We start from the raw sequence: 19,124 nt of genomic DNA, 5'->3' as shown, positions 1-19,124 counted from the left end.
TTATCATATAGTAAAATAATATGAAATCAGCTTCAAGGCTTTCCACACGGAAATGCAAATGTTCCAAATTCAAATTCATTATTACGGTGCACAAAGGGCCACATGTCTCTAACGGTGCAGAACAGTATTGTATGGGTCACGTAACAACTACAACGTAAACCTTTCATTCTGAATCAACTTACCATTTCTACAAATCCCCTTTTATATTGGTACACTTTTCAATATCCCTGTCATACTGTGATATTTATTGATGAGAAGGATTACAATTATTATAAGTGGTCTGCCTATCATCAAAGTGGACCCATAGACGACCAGCTAATGCACCTGAGTATTGGCTATCCAGCCATCTTCTCAGACGGAAATAAAACAAACAAATCTCACTACTGATCTTCCGTCCATCGTGGACAATGTCAGACACCTAACTTTGCAAAAGTAGATACACAATGGAAGCAGGTTCCACTATTCAGAAAACAGAAACATTGTATTCAAATCATATCAAAAGCTGCAAGCTGGAGTAAAATATAATCTGACTTTATCACAGAGTACCACATAATCCGTGCCTTGACCTGCCTCAAATAGGTGACCCAGGAAAAAATAGAAGTATGACTAATGCTAATGTAACTGACAGCAGGTTTGACCCACATAGGCCAATCAACTACCATAACACAAATGAGGGTAGGGCACTACACAGAAATAACTTTATGGGGATGAGTTTTGCATTGCCGTATCTTCAGCTGTACACAGTCCCAGCAGATAAGTATACAAGACTTTTTTTTTTTTTTTTGTTGCTTAAAACAATTATATCTAAATACAAATCAACTCCCAATGCAGTTACTGACCACTAGGAAAACTGGCTTACACAACACTTGTTAAACTAATCACAAATAGGGAAGTGCAAAACCACTTTAACACAAAAGCTGTCAGATTATTTGAAAAGGAAGACTTAGTTATCATTCCACTACAAAAAAAAACCAAACAAACAAACAAAGGTCCACTAATCCCATAGTATTTTAATGTAAGAAAGATTCGTCATGAGAGTGAATTTGTCAATAACGTAAGAATTTCTACATGAATTTCTGGATATTACAGAGAGATTTTTTGTCTTTCCTTTTCAACCATTGCTTTGGTTTCACTGATTGAAGCTTTATGTTTATCCTCATCTGTTAAGACAATTCCTTCACCTGCTTGTGATTTAACCCTTTACCTCAGCGATGCTGTAATGCCAACAGAGTTACTACACTGCGCATGTAGTTCCCGTTACCAATGGCTTAAGACATCTTTCCAGTTTGAAACCCCACTACATCTGTAGGTGAGCTATACTACAGCATGATTCCTAACTCATTCTGTGCCACAGACTTTAGACAGTGTGTACAGTGCTATGGGTTTTCTGTGCCCACTGCATTCAAAGCACACTAAGGATTTTAATGCACACTGAAATGTCCTTCTTTTAGGGAGACACAGATCATCACTTTCCCTTTGTAGGTTGCATGGAAATTATATAATCTTGTTCTTTGCAGGTTATATCCCCCCCCCCCTACCCCATGTCCCTCTCCTTTATCTCTTGAATTCTCTGCAGATGTGTAATAATGACAATCAATGATTAATGTGGGGTAATAATGTCTCCAGAGTTGCTACTGCTCTACCACATGGTTCTGTTTTTATCATTATCCTGGCATGGCCAGGTATCCATTTATACACCTGGGTCAAGAGGGACATGTGGGTAAAAAGATCTTGTCCAAGGATGTACTATAGGCACCTGAAGGGATTCAAAAATGGGACTTCCAGTCGAAAGTCAATGGTCTTGGCCACTATTGCCAAAGTGCCCCCCCCCCCCCCCAAAAAAAAAAAAAATAATGTATGTTAAGATTTCTTTTCTTGTCCTCCATCCTGCTGCTAACAATAAGATCATAACATGATGGCATTGCATCTATGCAGACTAACCCTCTTCGGCTCTCTGGCTGGTTTCCATAGCAACTGGGCAGGACCAGAGGAATGAGGAGAAGGGGCCTTGCCTATGGGGAACAACTGCTGCAGCCATAGGGGACTTGAACCGGGGACCTTGTGCATGCTAGTCAGTTGTCTGATCAGCCATGCCATAAAAGCTTACCAAAAAAAAAAAAAGCTTAACATTTCCCTTTTTTAATGAGAGCTAAGCACCACCAACTTTCCAAAAAAGATGAGAGAAAATGTAATAGCAGGGAGGTGCTCTTTCCACCTCCCTGGTAATAGTCTTGCTCTGTTCTCCTTCGCAAAGTACCTACCACAGTATGTGTAGATGGCGCTGTTCCTCGTGAACCTCTCGCTGAGGTTGTACAGGACGGCCGGCTCATGAAGGTAACTCAGCGACGTGAGGTCATTCTCGCCGATCAGGATCTCCGGGTTTCGCAGCGGAGGGAGGTCCTCCTTGGTCTTGACCTTTACTGTCTTTTGCTGCAGATCATTTTTTTGTTGTAAACATTTGATCAATATGAATAGGAAAAGGAATTGTAATCGATTAATCAAACATGTGAATTACAGATAAGGAAGCAGTGATATTCCCACTGATAAATGCTTTGTACAGCAGATTCACTGCTTCACACTTCATCAAAACACGTCTCTAACCATAAAAAACTGTAAATCACTACATCCTTGTGACTATCATATATCATTGTTAAGACTTTGATTGGTATTTCTATCATCATTATTATGATTACCAAAAGTAAAATCTGTTTGTACTTTCATTGTAAAAATCATCATTTTTCTATCCATGATAATAACATGTCGATGTACTTGCTTGACCACAAAAATAAACATACAATGTACACATTAGGTAAAACTCTGAAGGAAAAGAACAACAGAAAGAGATATAGAGATGAAAGAGAAGAATAAGTAGTAGGGCACAGGTTTCAAAAACTAAATTCAGAAATGCTATCAAACAGTATTTCCTTTTCAAATTGAGTATACTTTGGTAACAGATATGAAGGCCTCCATGAAGATAAAATGTATCCTTTTTCATGCAAATGTTGTCATACAATTCATTAATATATGACATAAACCTATAAACTCAACTTATCTACTCAGATCTCACTACGAGTTAATCATGTAAGAGGCAAGACAAAAGAAAACAATTCTTTTTGATAAATACTTCAAACCTAGACAAGGAAGACGAATTCCATGCATTTTATCATGCTGACCTGTCCACATGTTACTTGAAATTGTTACAGATTCATGTGAACAAAATATAATAATCGGTATGTTCACTTGATTTATATATGTGCTTTGTTTCACACTATGCAAAAAGTACCAAAAATGTATGTTTTTGCATAATGTTCCACATTTACTACAAATATACTTACGTCTCCTTCCTCAAATTCCACTTCTATAGTCTTGTCTCCATCTTTGAAGTCTTGGGTCAGCTCCCCTCCTCTCCAGACCACCTCTGGGTCACGTACCCATATTCTCGCTCCCTGAAGAAAAGAACACAACACACATTCTAAAATTAGAAATCAAGTTTCAAACCACAGAGGGCACCAATACATGCAAAGATGGCATAAATGTGGACTAATCTGAATTGCTCTCTTTCAGTGTGATAGCTATGAAAGCAATGAATGCTTGTCAGTAAGCAACAATGGGATAGGCAGCTTAAAGTCTACTTTGAAGGACTAAGCTATAAGGATAAAGTGTCTTGCCTGGGCCTTTAACCCATTGAGGACAAGTCCCGAGTATACTCGAGCATGTGTCTAAGGGAAATGCGTGTTGTAGCAAAATCAGTCCGTCTTCAACAGGTTAAGGGCACAACCACTGCCGCCAGGGGGACTTGAATCAGGAACCCCAAGACTGAGTGTCCGTGGTCTCATTCACTAAAGCCACAACAGCTCCTTATCATCTTTATATCAACTTCTCATAAATACACACAATGAGCAAGATATTCATAGTGTACTGCACTTTTCACTTCTATGTCATTTTAGGTTCTTATCAAGACATTCAATGATAGTCTTGATCCTCGGGGAAAGAAACAGTACCTTTCTTCATTGTTTAAACAATGGTGAAAAGGAAGACATGAATTGCTCCAGACAGACTTAAACATTCAAAAAAAAATATTATTGACATATTTTAGACACCCAACTGTTTTTTCCCCCCGCATGTCCAAAGAAGACAAGAATAAATAATAGCGAACGTTAGATCTGTGGCGCGAATGCTACCACAACACAGCCTCCCGGGTTAGACAAAGGAAACAGCTGTCTGGCGCATGTGCAGAGCACCATTTTTTGCCTAATCAACGTCGTCTTAGCATTTGCGTCGCAGATCTAAAGCTTGCTAATGTTATGAACTCTAATACCATTTACAAATTATTATGAGACATCATCATTATCATCATCATCATCATCATCATCATCACAATCAATGTCAAGGTCTATGTCATCCTCTTCATCAATAACACTGCCATCACTATTTTACTCATTGTCACAACCACCAAAGTCATTCACCTGCATAAACATCATCCATCTCAGAAACACTACCTTATATTGTTACAGAACTATATTCAAACACTATTATCTACACTAGGTAAACTTAAGTGACTATGACTAGCAGCAGTAATCCATCCAGTGGTGATGGTAGTACTAGTAGAAATACTTCATCTTTGTAGCTGAAGAGGTTGTGGTGGTGGTAGTAGTAGTAGTAGTAGTAGTAGTAGTAGCAGTAGTAGTAGTAGTAGTAGAAGTAGTAGTAGTAGTAGTAGTAGCAGTAGTAGTAGTAGAAGTAGAAGTAGCAGAAGTAGTACCAGTATTAACAATATGGAGAGTAATTTGGTTTAAGAATAAGGATTACAATGCAGGACAAGTGAGAAAAAGAAACAGAAGAAAAATATTAGTCTACAAACTTTGATTCTCTGCCCATGAATATTCTTACTAGGGTATATTGGAATCAATAGCAGACATTAGAGCCAGATAAGGTTCAATGTCTGACTGATGTATTCAACAAAGTAGTCCAGAGAATTATGTTTCATTAGCAGCTAAACACAACACCAGCTGTAGGCCATACACAGTGCGATTATCAGAGCAGTCATCAATAATTAGCATCCCAGGGAGGTAACGTTAAAGGGAAATAACCGCTAAGCCCCCCTCGTCAGACTGGGTTTCAGATCACACGACTGTTCCCAACTGACACGCGCTCAATCCCGGCTAAGAACAACGAGAAGCGGAGGGGATAAAGCGCGGTATCATTAGTGATCAAACGGGGATATCTTTCCCCCCTAATAGCAGATTTCCTTGCTCAAGGTGAAAGCTGTATTTACCCTTTGAACAACGTGCATATTGCCAGGATGTATATACACAATTGTCTTCTATGATTAGCGCAGAGCTTCTGTATGTATGCGTACTTCAAGGGGACCTTTGAGGGAGATTTTCTCTCCGTCAAGGACTCTCTAGTTTATTGGAAAGATAGCCCTTAAACTTTTCGAGCAAAATTTCCACCTCCCCCTTTCATTATTTCACTTTCTTTCAAACGAGCTCACTTATTAGGTGATAGCATGAGAACAATAGATAATCTCTTGAAGATGAAACATAATTTTGATGAGCTCCTTTTCACTGGCATAATTCCAGAAAATCTTCACTATCAGTCAGCATTTATCCTTCATCATGCTTAACAAATTTAGTTGTAAAATTCATGCTTAATTCATCCTTTAAGCATGAATTAGGTGATAGCATGAGAACAATAGATAATTTCTTGAAGATGAAACATAATTTTGATGAGCTCCTTTTCACTGGCATAATTCCAGAAAATCGTTACTATCAGTCAGTCTTTATCCTTCATCATGCTTAACAAATTTCGTTGCAAAATTCATGCTATTTCTTTACACAAAGCATCTTCAGTGTGTGAGTAGTCTGGGTATCTGAAAATTGTTTCTTCTTCAGATATCATTGTTCTATAAAACATTGTCTCATTACAGTTTCCATAGAAAGAACATGGTGTGTGGGGTATGCACATGACAATTTATAATTCGTATTTCTTCTTCAATTTCAAAGGGGGAAAATATGAAGAGTTTGTTTGTAAAAACCGATAAGTCCATATTTGCCAAATGGAGATATTTGCGATTAAAGGTCAAGAAAAATAAAGAGAATAATAAGAAATTTTTTGCTTCTTTTGACCATAACTTTAAAAATATACCTTTATATATAGTGACCAATATATCATTTGAAAGGTATTATTTTGTACTTTATGACAGAGATTGTACTTCAAAATCTTCAAAAATGGACTTATCGGTTTTTGCAAACAAACCCTTCATATCTTTCCACATTTCCCATTCATGTTAGTGTACATCTCATTTTATTTTGGGCAGACGCACTGTTGGAAGCATGAAATTCCATAAAAATGGCTGGCCAAAAGTAGTTAAAAACAGATGAGCTCTGCAGTAGTGCATTGACGAGACTGTAAATCTCTTGAGGTGCAGGAAAAATATGTTCAAAATGTGTCCATATGTTCCTCAGCCCTACAAATGTTTAATAATATGGGTATGCATCATCACCGAAAACATCAGCTGACATCCAAGAATTCCGGACATCCACATCATTACACGTGACATACTATTTCACACACTCATAAGACGAAACAGGTTAAAAATAGCAGAGCAACTCTCAGTTGAGAACAGCAGGAAAGTTTCAACATCTTTCCCAAAATTTCTCTGCCACAAGAGGCTATCAAACTGGACCATGCTGATACTGTATGTCTTCTCAAAATTTCAGTGGACAGTAACAGAATTTCTGAAGTATTTGCATACCTTGACCAGCACTGGGAATAAGTTCATTCATCACTAGTCACATTATCATACAGCTGGGGCTTAAAGGGATTATACAGTTTTGGTTGAGATGCGGGATTCATATTTTTTTTTTTTTCAGAGAGAGACAATTAGAAACCACTCATGAAATATTAAAAGAGCATACAATTCTAAGAGAAATTCCAAGTTTATTTGATAAAAAGTCATTTTGAAATGGTTATTGAGATATCCAAAATCAAAGTAAAACAAAGTGGTCCTTATAAAAGGCGGGGCCCACCTTCTATGAGGACCTCTTTGTTTTTGGATATCTCAGCCATTTCAAAGCCAATTTTCAGCAAATAAACTTAAAATTTCTCTTAGAATTTAATGCTCTTCTACATTTCATACAAAGTTTCTCAATATCTCACTGAAAAGTTGGAAACCTGAAGCCTCATCTCAACCAACCCTATACCATCCCTTTAATGTTTCAGAGCAGATGCCCATTCTTGTGGTTGCTTACTATGCCAGCAGCCTTGCGGTCAAAGCACGGAATTGCAGCAAATAATAATTTCACAGAGAACTCTTGACAACACACTAGCAACCACTGCTTCTACAATCCTGGCCCATGCAAACATGACTGTCAGCAAAAAACCTTGGAGATACAATTGACCTCCTGGTGAACTTGGTTCCAAGGGGGGGGGGGGGGGGGAGGGGGGGCATCATCTCAAAATATCTTGTTTCCACATTATTGGAACAAACTGCTGTTCCAGATTTTATCTGGGGAGACGCATGACTGTCAGTCAAAACACAAAAAAACACAAAATAAAGCGATAATAACAATAATAATAATAAATGGCCATTATTCCATGACTCAATCTCATGCTGATACCACATGTATCTGAAGCAGACTTTTGTTAAAGATAAAACACACGGTAGCTGCGAATATGATGCACTTTTGAACAATGGATGCTGCTATGGCCCAATACAGATGTAATAGATGAAGCAACCATGATTGGTATACTTCAGGCGTACCTTGTGGGGTAATGCTTCACATTTCTGTCGTTACCCGACTGATATTGTGTTATCACATCAGTATTTCACACATTTCTTATGCATATGTCCCCATTTTGTAGCAAAAATCAACAGTTTCTGCAGTCATATTGGAACTACATATTAATGTCTGTTTTACCTTTAAAGATACTGTGTCCTTCAATGATTATGACTTGTCCAAAGACCTTACACAAGTCTTGTGTCAGTTGTCAGACACATAATGCAGTTTTATTTTTTGTACCGTGATCTGGTCTTTTTTTCATCCAATTGTATATTAAATAATTGATTTGATTTCTTCTTCTTTTTTTATCTATCTTTCACTTGTGGTTATTAAGGTATATGAATGATAGCAAGATCAATTAATTTTCCTTTAAATAATTTTGACTATCTCTGTTCTTGGTACATATACCTTTTTTGTCTCTTTATCACTAATCAACTCATTTGGAATTTGTTTTTCATATTAAATTGTACATGTTTCTAACATGAAGAGTTGTATTGCTTCTCTGCAATTCAGCCTCTTGGCTTCCATGGTAATATTTTCAATAAATATTTAAATTCATGTTAGGATGAGTACTGTAACACTGATTTTTTCTCAAAAAAGATAATTGATTGCTTACCCTAGATATCATATAATCTCTTAAATCGATTCGCTTTGCCTTTAGGGGGCTTAGCCATCCCCCTGCTGACTGGGTAAAAAAAAAAAAAGAAAAAAAAAAAAATTACTCCATGCCGAACCTTTCTTCAACATGAACTATGATGAACGCAATGTTGCATTAAAAAAATCCAATGAAGTCTACTCACCTTTCGATATACTTCGATATCAATGGGCGAATAATTCGCCGACCTGTGTCTCCCGGTCCAGTCCGCTTCCCTCACACTCTTCACCTGCCGAAACATGTTTGTCTATATGTTTGTCAGTTTGTTTGTTTGCTTGTTTCCAAATTATTTCCAACCCAAGATAGCTCCACTACGCATCAAAACTTTCCTTGAGACTCATGAGCACACTCGAGAAACTTTTGTCAACACTGTGCACACGGAAGGCATCCGTCCCATATTACAGCCCGTCAAAAAGTGGTGATCTTATGCCCTCAAAACTGTCCCATAATCAAAGGTAAAGATAGTCATCAACAGGAACACAAGGAATGAAGTTACACTTCACACCGTGTGTACAAGTGTGAGTGGAAAGATCACGAGCGTAGCCAAAGACAGTCCATGCATCCACAAGTGAAAGTATCCTCAAAGAGTGCCCGACGACGACAACGCTAAACAGATATTGGCTTATTATCGCAGGGCGCTGTGAAAAGAACAGGTGACAGATCTCCCTCACTTTAAACTTCCTTCCTCAGATGGCACCCTTCATTCAGCCCAAGGCAAACCTCCTCTCTCAGAGGCTATGTTCTGAACATGTGTCACATACCGCACTCTATGGTCATCCTTAATGAACCTTTCCCCACAAACCAAAAAGAAAAAAAAAGTACACATTCCTCAGTCACCAGAAATGTTTTAATGCAAGTAGTTGATGGAAAGATAGCTTCTCCTCATTAAAAAAAGGAAAGCTATTTATGAACAGCTTGGAAAGAGAAAACAAAGCAGTAATAAAAGTGTGGTTTTAACATTTTTTTTCCCCCACTGCTAGTAGGAACACAGTACTTTGGGTAGGATTAAGAAACTTGTTAGTCATAAGTCTGCAGCTGAGAGAGTATTGGGTTGTTTGACAAAATTTCTTACTGTTTCTGTTTTTTCCCCCTTTTTAGAAGATCTTTGTCTGTGGGCCTATGGGAGGATATCTTGCATTTGTGAGGAAACAATCTGGTCTTGAGAGCCAAAGAGTGGCTCTCTGTTTTGACTTTTTCCACTGGGGATGCACGCGCGAGTCAATGACATGCAGAAAAAAAAAATTATCCTGTTGAGGATTTGATGCTCTAATATGACTTTCTCCCAAGACTGTATAGCAAATTGACCCCTGTCTGGCCTTTTTGATGATGTTGCAGCATCACTAGTTTTGAGCCAACATTTCCTCTCGAGACAACCAGAAAGAAAAGTAGCATCCCAATGGATGGGATAATGGGATTTGTGCAAAATGGCAACCTGAGTTTGCCACAACAGTTACTGTATGGGTGTCAGAGATGCATATCTGATATCACCATGGCAACAACATCATCATTAGCATCATCATCATCATTCTCAATGTCTCCAAAAACTGGATGGTCAGTTACAGAGGTCTGCTCATTTGCTACCAAAAATGAAATAAAACTCCAAATATGTCACAACTGCTTGTCTGTTATCTTGATATCCTAAGATGCACTCCTCATCATCCCTGGCGGAGACTGATTACAAAATATACAACAGATAACACCCTGCCGAACTGACGGATCTCAGGTCCATGGTCAATGAGAAGGAGGATCATCTTGGCTGGAAAACATATCTGACATTCACAGATATTGTATGATATCACAAGACTTCCCAAAGACACTTCAATCTCTCACAGTGCCTAAACAGAATGAGAGGGAGTCGATGTGAGGTGATGTATCGCAACTTTTCATCGAGTGAATAAACGGCTCACTTCCAACCGTCTAGAGCCTGGTGCTTCCCTACAATCCAAGACAAAATCCCAGAGTGTTGCAGTGTTCCTTTGGCGAACTAATTAGCGTATCCCGTTATAATTGATCCGCCATGGAGAATATATCATTCATTGTTGCAGGCGAGCGCCTGATGCATTCCAACTATTTAAAGAGCCGGGGCTGCAACTTTCACGTTCGGCTTGTTTCAGCTATCTTTGGCCGTGGAGGAAAGTAATTTTATCCTGGAGATCAGCTGGCACAAAAGGCGTGCTAAAAAGTTACACACAGCCCTTTTGTTTAGCAAGGCACAGGGAGAGCAGGGCGATATTTGAAGGGGATGACTAAACTGCAAAACGGGATGAGGTTTTTGAAGAGAGGGGTTGGGGGGAGGGGTATGAATCAAAGCAGTAGCCAGCTCCCTTGAAACAAGAGGTGAGGGAGGGGGGTTAGGGGGATGGGATAGGGAGCTTGACAGGCTATTTATAACTCTAGTTGTCATATGACAGTTAAATTTGTGTCACATTCACGTCCGTTATCAAAGGTCTGAATAACGGCAGACCTAACATAAGCTCAACAGATAAGACAGAATGTTACACCGAGTAGAACTTTTGGGGCTCACAAGGAGAAGAATTTACCTATAGAAATAAAGACAACTGCTTTGTCTGTGACTGTTGGGATGAAAATAAACACAATAGATTAGTAATAATTGTGGCAAAATTGTAATACTGCAAAAACAATGGTCATGTGTATACTAAATGATGAACATGGCATCTTCTGTGCACATCATTTTTATAAAGGTCTTGATCATGTGGGTATATCAAACTTGCTTTGCACAAAACCTATAATTTTTACTTCACACAAGTATTCTATGTTCTAATTCTAGCAATTCAAGATATTGTTGTTGTTGCTGTTGTTGTTTTGAGGGGGAAATTTGCTTAAGAAGGCTATGACATGACCCTCCTGTAAACACAACAAAGATGTGCACCAAAAATGGCATTAACCCATATTGAAGTCGGACTGATTTTGCTACAACACGCATTTCCCATAGACATCTGCCCAAGTATACTCGGGACTCGTCCTCAACGGGTTAAAGGCATAATTTACCATTTGCAGATGAAACAAAAACCAAGCATTAGTGCTTCGAAATAGTTCTAAAATGTGAGTTACAAATGTAAGGCTAGAAACAGTTGACGCAAAAATTTGAATCCATATAATTGATGTTGTGTTGTTAAATACACATAATGTGAACAATAGTTAAATAATAAAAATGTTTCCAGGCTAAACCGTCTACAGTTATGGTTTATTGAGAAAAACACTGATATCTTCTTATATTTTAGGCTTTATTGCAAAATTTTTCTATGGTAGGATGTTTTGTGATACAACAGACCTACACATAAGCATCAAATGTGATATCTTGAACATTTTTGAAATGATTGCTCCCAAAGGTAAACTGGACCTTTAATACATGTATCACACTTGGGGAAAGGCAGTAGAAAATTTTAATGAATGTGGAATGATAAAAGTAGCAGAGAGATAAGTTATCATCATATCTTGATAACGATGAAAGTAATAAGATGGCACTGTTAATTGAGAAGAGTCAGGAAACAGTTTTTTTTCTCTGCCTGTCTGGGGGCTCCTGTTTAAATAAATCACCCAATATGAAACAACATATAAGTGCTTTACATGTAACCATGCTGAGTTATTGTACCGACTGATATCAACAGCAAAATGTACATGATACACTATGACTCTCAGAGACAGAATGGCAATAAAAGATGAAGTGCATGTGCAGGGAGAAGCTGACAGCACTCAATACTACTGCCAGCACTATGCAACCCTCCTGTGTGTTGTCCACGAACCATAGTCTTACTGCAAATGTGCAAAAGTTTAGGCCACACAAGTGGCAGAATGTACCTGGCATTGGTTAAGAAGTAACCACTTTGGTGAGGAAATCAAGGCCATTTCTCTGGATATAGTTATAATTTGTAGGGTGCATTGACTAACTCATTTCTGGTGCAGAATTAAGGTTTCCAAACAACTTTTATGGAGTTTTGGGCAGTTGATAGACACAAAGCTGTTTTGATTAAAGCGTTAGAAATGCGTTTTTATATTCCCCCCCCCCCCTGCAAAAAAAGTGCGATCACAACTGCCTTTGAGTCAGAAATGCATTTCCGTAGAGTCGATAAACGCAAAGTCGTTTTGAAACATGTTTGTAGCTCAGACCTGCAAATACCAACCACTGCCAACTACACATCACTCCTTGAGTAAATTTGTGCAGTAAAGCTGCGCACTGACAAGGCCTCACAATCGACTCACCACAGAGTTGATAAATGCAACAACTCAAGAATTGTGATCCAAAAGGCCTTTACAAATGTGTTTTGATTGTCATTATTGAAAAGCGTTTCAAACATGCAAAAGTTGATATATGCAGCCTTAGGCATTCATGAGGGACAACAGAAGTATTTCAACCAAAATACAGGCAACTTCCAGCATAACAAAGTCTTCAGGACGAGTAGTCTTCTTCTTTCATCATAGCTAAACACAGAAAGCATATGAAAGTATATACATAATAATTTGGAGATATGAATGTTCACTTCAAAGTAACAAAATTTAATTATAACTATGTTTGTTGAAAAGAGAGCACACCATATGGTTTGATTAAGCATGTCTTGGTTCTGATTAGGTGGTGAAAGTAACACATGATGATGATAAATTAACAATAATGATAGTAAGATTAGCTGTAATTTGACTAATAAAATAATTATTCCCAGTAGTACTGGTAGTTTAAGGATTATAATCATTAATGCTACAATAAACGATTATTATTTTATCATTATCTTTACTCACATCACCTAAATTTGAACTTCTAATAGTTACATCAGTAATAACGTCATCAATATATGGCGGGGAAAAAAATTGGAGCCAATAGCATTTTTTGTGGCATGAAATGTTTGCGAATTGCCACTGGTATTCACTGCATTTAGTCTAGAAAAGAACTTTCGCGTTCATTTTGATTTTGCAAAATTAAACTGCATGCAAAAATTTCTGGTTTTACAATAGATCGTTCAAAAACTTAAATAGCAAAACGTATTACTCTACTGATATAAAATAAAAAGCATTAGTCAACTAACCCTAGCCATACCCTAACCCTTGATTTATGGTTAAATTTTATGATGAGGGTGGGGAATGGCAGTGGAGGGGACAATCGCACTGAGCGATGCTCCTGACCTGTCCAAGTGACCATAAAACATCACTCATTTTGGTCAGTTAAAAACGAGGCACAGGGTAATCCCCTCATCAATAAAAATCACATGATCATACTGACCCGCACATATACATTGTAAGTCCAGGGCTTTTACTTTTCATGGATTCACTAGACCAATGATGCGACTCCTAATGCAAACAGGATGGGTTAGATTTGCAATCTGATGGAATATATCCAACATTTGCTGGACAACTGCCCAGGTCATCACGGTGAGGGCCATACAGGGACTATGGGTCAGCCTGCCTAGAATAAAAGGCAGATACTTACACAAACAAACACAATTACATCTCTAATAAGCAGGTGTAGAATCACACTGAACTTCAAAATCAAAGGAAAAATTCCCTCCCCTGCCCCTCCAAAAGATGTACAAAAACACTATTTAGAATGACACTACCACAAAATTAACATTACTGAACAACCAGTTTAAATAATAACATGAATTTAGAAATATTACAATCATTAACAAAATCAAAAATATAACCATAATACTAAAACACTAGGGGAAAATATGAAGAGTTTGTTTGCAAAAAAAAACGATAAGTTCATATTTGCCAAATGGAGATATTTGCGATTAAAGGTCAAGAAAAATAAAGAGAATAATAAGAAAATTTTTGCTTCTTTTGACCATAACTTCAAAAATATGCCTTTATATGTAGTGACCAATATATCATTTAAAAGGTATTATTTTGTACTTTATGACAGAGATCGTACTTCAAAATCTTCAAAAACGGACTTATCGGTTTTTGCAAACAAACCCTTCATATAATGATACAATATATGACACAGAAGTTTGATGTTATCTCTCTAGTTGCAGCATGCATTTGAGAATGTGAATATCTCCCTCAAAATTTTATTTCTAAAATTATTTCTATCTATATATCATTTTTACATTTTATCATATGAATTCTTATATTAAAATCAAAGGTACATACAGTACAGGTAATTCAGAGTCATGAAGGATGGGCAAGAAGAAACTAACTGAAGTGACAGATTAAATTTCAGCAAAATTAAAGTTCAGCTTAAAGTTCTACTCTACATATTAATGACTTGAATCCATCAATTATTTCAGAAACATTCACTCCCCTAAAGAACAGAATTTCTAGGAGAGGGGGGAAGGCAAGAGAGGAAAAAAAAAAATCTGTGAAGAGTAGCCATGGCTTCAAAGAACTGCTCTCTAAGAAAATTTTGAATGACATAACAAATATAATTGAGCAAGTGGATTTGATACGAAAATCTATTACGGCTTAATGGACCCCCCTCTAGGTGATAACATCATGAAGGGATCATCAATAAATTTCTAGGGAAGGGAGGAATCTTGTGTCAGTCAAACCAAGCCCCTCAAATCACAGGGACAGAGGCGAGGAAATGCAGAAAATTAGTGTCGCCATGGACACAGGAAACAGCAGCAGCCGAAACAAGTTCCTTAATCATTTTGGAGCGGCGTATTCTGCGCATTTGTAGTCCTGGTGATGGAACATGAGTATGTGTGTGCTCTCCAATTACCAGTGATGCTGCAATTTCCAGCACGGAGTGCAAAACTCATGACGAAAGAACCCCCTACCCCCCTTGACTGGATAATACACTTCTAAATCCTCCTAATCTCTGAGAGCTATATAAAACACTTTGAAAACTAGAAGAAAAAAAATAATACATGGATAATATGGAACTAAGCAAGATTCAGGCAAGATTGATGTTTTCACTAAAATGTCATTGAAGCCTTACAAATTCAGGGCTAAAACATATGTTTAAGAGCAAGATCAAGCAATGCCCCCCCCCCCCTTAATAGCAGAAGTGCATGCAAAAATATTAAAGCCATCAAAAAATTACGACTGAATAAAATCATTGAGATAAAAGCTCTCTTCTGAAGTTTCCTCCCAGGGGAGTACATAAACTCAGTTGACCAATATGATGGGGTTTTTCCCCAATCAATGTTGAATTGTAGTCACATCACACATTCTTCATTCTTTGCTGAGAGTATTTACTACCCTACATCACTGACATGTACTTAATTTACCCACTGCTTTACTCTGACGGACTCTACTTACAGTACTAATACATCAAGAATGATAGAAGTGGTTAGTACCATGGATAAAAATGCCATGTTTTTGTTATTATCATTTATTCAGTTATCATCACTTATTAATATTCTTATCATTATGGTTATTGATGTTACTATCATTATCATTATCAATATCATTTTCATCACTATCACCATCAGGATCATTATCAATATTGCTGATAAGAGATACTAAAAAAAAAAATATACAACTTTCTATTCATGCTACCACAGAGCATTTTTATCGCAGACTCATTTTTGAAGTTGCATAATTGCTGTCTTATGCAGTCATGATTGTCACTGGTCCATTTATTGCATTTTTTTTTTCTGTACCAACGTGCATATACCATTTATAAAACGGCAATGCAAGCACAAAACAGTCACACCCTACACCTACTCAGCAACATAATGATTATGTCAAGAAAGTTTGAGAGAAATCTGAGCAGCTCTTGCTCCATTTTTTTTTTCAAATTCTCCACTCCTCATAATATGAGTCACACAGCGAAGGTCTGAGTGTATGTGAGATAGTCCCTAATACATATATCTTTGCTTTGATCGGATGGGATGCCTGCCAGCAGAGGGCAGCCTGCCAAAATCTGTCTGCCAACATATACACATACATGTATATTCTGAGAACTCTTTTTGGGGTTATTCATGGTATATTTGTAAACATGGTGGGCTAATTGAGACACATATTCTAAATATGGCCTTCAAAGAAGTGAGAAAGTATGCACCAAATATAACTTTCATTATAACGATGATGTGTATAAACTCAACATGTCACCTATATACATATAAACGATGATTTATATAACCCTACATAACAACAATGTGAGAGATAAATATTCATCTTACAATCCAGAAGTCTCAGGTTCGAATCATGATGAATTTCCATTTTCTTTGCTCATTATTAATTTATATCATACATACTTCTGGTTGCTTTCTCTTTGTTTGCAATTACCTACAAAGCTGAATCACCCAGTAATCCCTCACATTTTCCACAAGTTGATTTCTATCCTTTGGGTTTATGTCAGATTTATGTAAGCTTCTGACCATATGAGGACTAAAAAATAAGGAGTTTTGGGGATTAACACTATTCTAGGGCTTTCCATAGCTCAGTCAGCAAGAGCACTTGTATGGCAATCTGGATGGAATCCCATTTTTGTGTTCATCTTTTTATTTATATCAACTTACATGTATAGCTACTAAGAATGTTTGGGTCCCATCAACATCCTAAAGCTCTTAATATACTCATTTAAAGACAATAACATATTTATTCAGCATGCAATCTACCTACATATAATCATAACATATGCCTAAAACTCAGTTTACTAACAAATGACATTTGAAATATACCTGATAATTGATGCACAAGCTATTTTGTACATACAATTGAGAACATTTCCTCAAAACAGAGCTAAAAAGCACTGAGGTATAAACTCCAAATACAACCACTGCAACAAAGACAATATATGTGCCAAATTCAGTTACTATCATAACATTAACACTGAGATTGAACTTCAGATATAACCAACACAATACAAAGACCAATAGGTAGCAGGCATGCTCATATTGCATAAGATCATGATGTTTCAAGGCAAAAAAATGGGCTCCTTGAATAAACTATGAATCATTGCATCGACAATTCAATAACATAATCCTTTGTATGCATAATGATGCACAATTTGTAGTCAGTCCAAGCTAAGCAAGAAAAAGAGGGAGAGAGAGAGAGAGAGTAGAAAGGAATAAAGGGGGAAGCTCCTAAGAGAAAAAAATGCCAATGATGTAGTATTGTATGAAAAATATGATTTTTTTTTTCAGGAGGCATCAGTGTTTTGTATTACTGCAAGATAAAACTCTATTATTATAATTATCATTATTATTAGTAGTAGTATTTGTATTATTGTATTATTATCATCATCATCATCATCATCAACATCATCATCATCATCATTATTATTATTATTATTTGGTTATACGATTGCTATGTACAGTACAATGTCATGTAACATACCTTCAGGGGTATACATGTATAAAATGTAATGGAGTGACAAATGGACCAGCGCTCACAAAAGTAATATTCTTTACTTATCAAGTTGAGGTACCAAAGCACCAATCTCCTTAGTGATTCTAAACCTTCCCACCCACACAGGTCTAGCAGTTCCATTCATGATAACCGGATCATTCAGATGTCAATGTGAATACATCAAATACAATGTATTCACAAAAATTCTGCTGTTTGGAGAATTTCTTTCAAATTGTTTTACTTGGTTTGGGATTGATCAATAGTCCACTCACCTGAACCAATTCGAAGGCAACATTTTCCTGTGTTTGTTTGTTGTTGTTTTTTGTTACAAACTAGCAGCAGTTACTGAATATGAATTAAAGTTATATTACAATTTGCACAATGTGGTCATAACATTTGTTTGATACAAACATGATAATTCTTTAAATATCAATTAATATCAATGCTGCCTCACAGGAAGGAATATAAATGGTATGATTTTTCCCTATCACGCCATCAAGCTCTAGGCTACCCACGACTAGTCGTAAAGGTTACACCTCTCTGTAATACACCGACTGCGCTTATCTCAACAATGATGAGAACCACTCACATGACACAGTCTGGGTGTTGTGCCAAAGCACGCAATGCATCCCCAGAGCAACTCCACAGAGTGACGTGTATGTGGGTGAATCTTTATGACAAACTGCCAGCTTTTCATCTAGCGATAAGGTAATCTAATTCAAAAACATTAAACCCCTCGAGAGGTAGTCACGAGCATATGTGGGCCGATATTACCGCAAAGTATTCATAAATTCATATCATACATGTAATTTCACCGTCTGTCACACAAGGTGGCATCAAGCAAAGTGTCTGATGAATTTAAAGCTGTACTTTCTAATTTCCCTACTGAAGAGCTACTGTCACAATTTACAGGCCTAGCTACTCTAGAGAAAAATTGGAAAAAAAAAAATCAACTGGGTATTAAACCATTTAAGCATCAGTGTACAAGTTCTTGTAATGTCAACATCTATACTCACTAAAGGAGCAGACAATTCACATGATTTTGCATGGGTGTGAATGCTACTGAATAAAAACTTATGGAGATTACAGTTGCATGAGGACATAAATGAACACCTTGGCCCGAATTCACGAAGGTGGTACAAATGAAACCATGGTTTAAACCATGGACAAAAACCATGGAGCGTCAAGTGTCGCACGGAATATTTCGTTACGAAATTGGTCATTTCGTCGACAAAATGACCGTTTCGTTAACGAAATGTTCATTTAGTTACAAAATGTTGTCATTTCGTTACAAAATAATCATTTCATCGACGAAATGACTGACTTCGTAACGAAATATTCCATGGGACACTTGGCGCTCAATGGTTTTTGTCCATGGTTTAAACCATAGTTCCATTTGTACCACCTTCGTGAATTCGGGCCCTTAAGTACAG

The 19,124-nt window shown here is 37.2% G+C and overlaps 1 protein-coding gene across 1 annotated transcript in view; it reads right to left on the bottom strand.

Moving 5' to 3' along the window:
* LOC140238134 (unconventional myosin-Va-like) overlaps positions 1–19,124 on the bottom strand; it is a 228,407-nt gene that overhangs the window by 142,707 nt on the left and 66,576 nt on the right. Inside the window, exons 2-3 of the mRNA XM_072318070.1 lie at positions 3,336–3,446; positions 2,262–2,430 (exon numbers count right to left, since the gene is read on the bottom strand). Coding sequence (XP_072174171.1) covers positions 2,262–2,430; positions 3,336–3,446 — 280 coding nt within the window. The remainder of the gene's footprint in view (positions 1–2,261; positions 2,431–3,335; positions 3,447–19,124) is intronic.

This window comes from Diadema setosum, chromosome 14 (assembly GCF_964275005.1).
Source record: "Diadema setosum chromosome 14, eeDiaSeto1, whole genome shotgun sequence".
Taxonomy (NCBI): domain Eukaryota; kingdom Metazoa; phylum Echinodermata; class Echinoidea; order Diadematoida; family Diadematidae; genus Diadema; species Diadema setosum.
The sequence above is the reverse complement of the archived record's forward strand: the minus strand, read 5'-3'. Positions and strand labels throughout refer to the sequence as shown.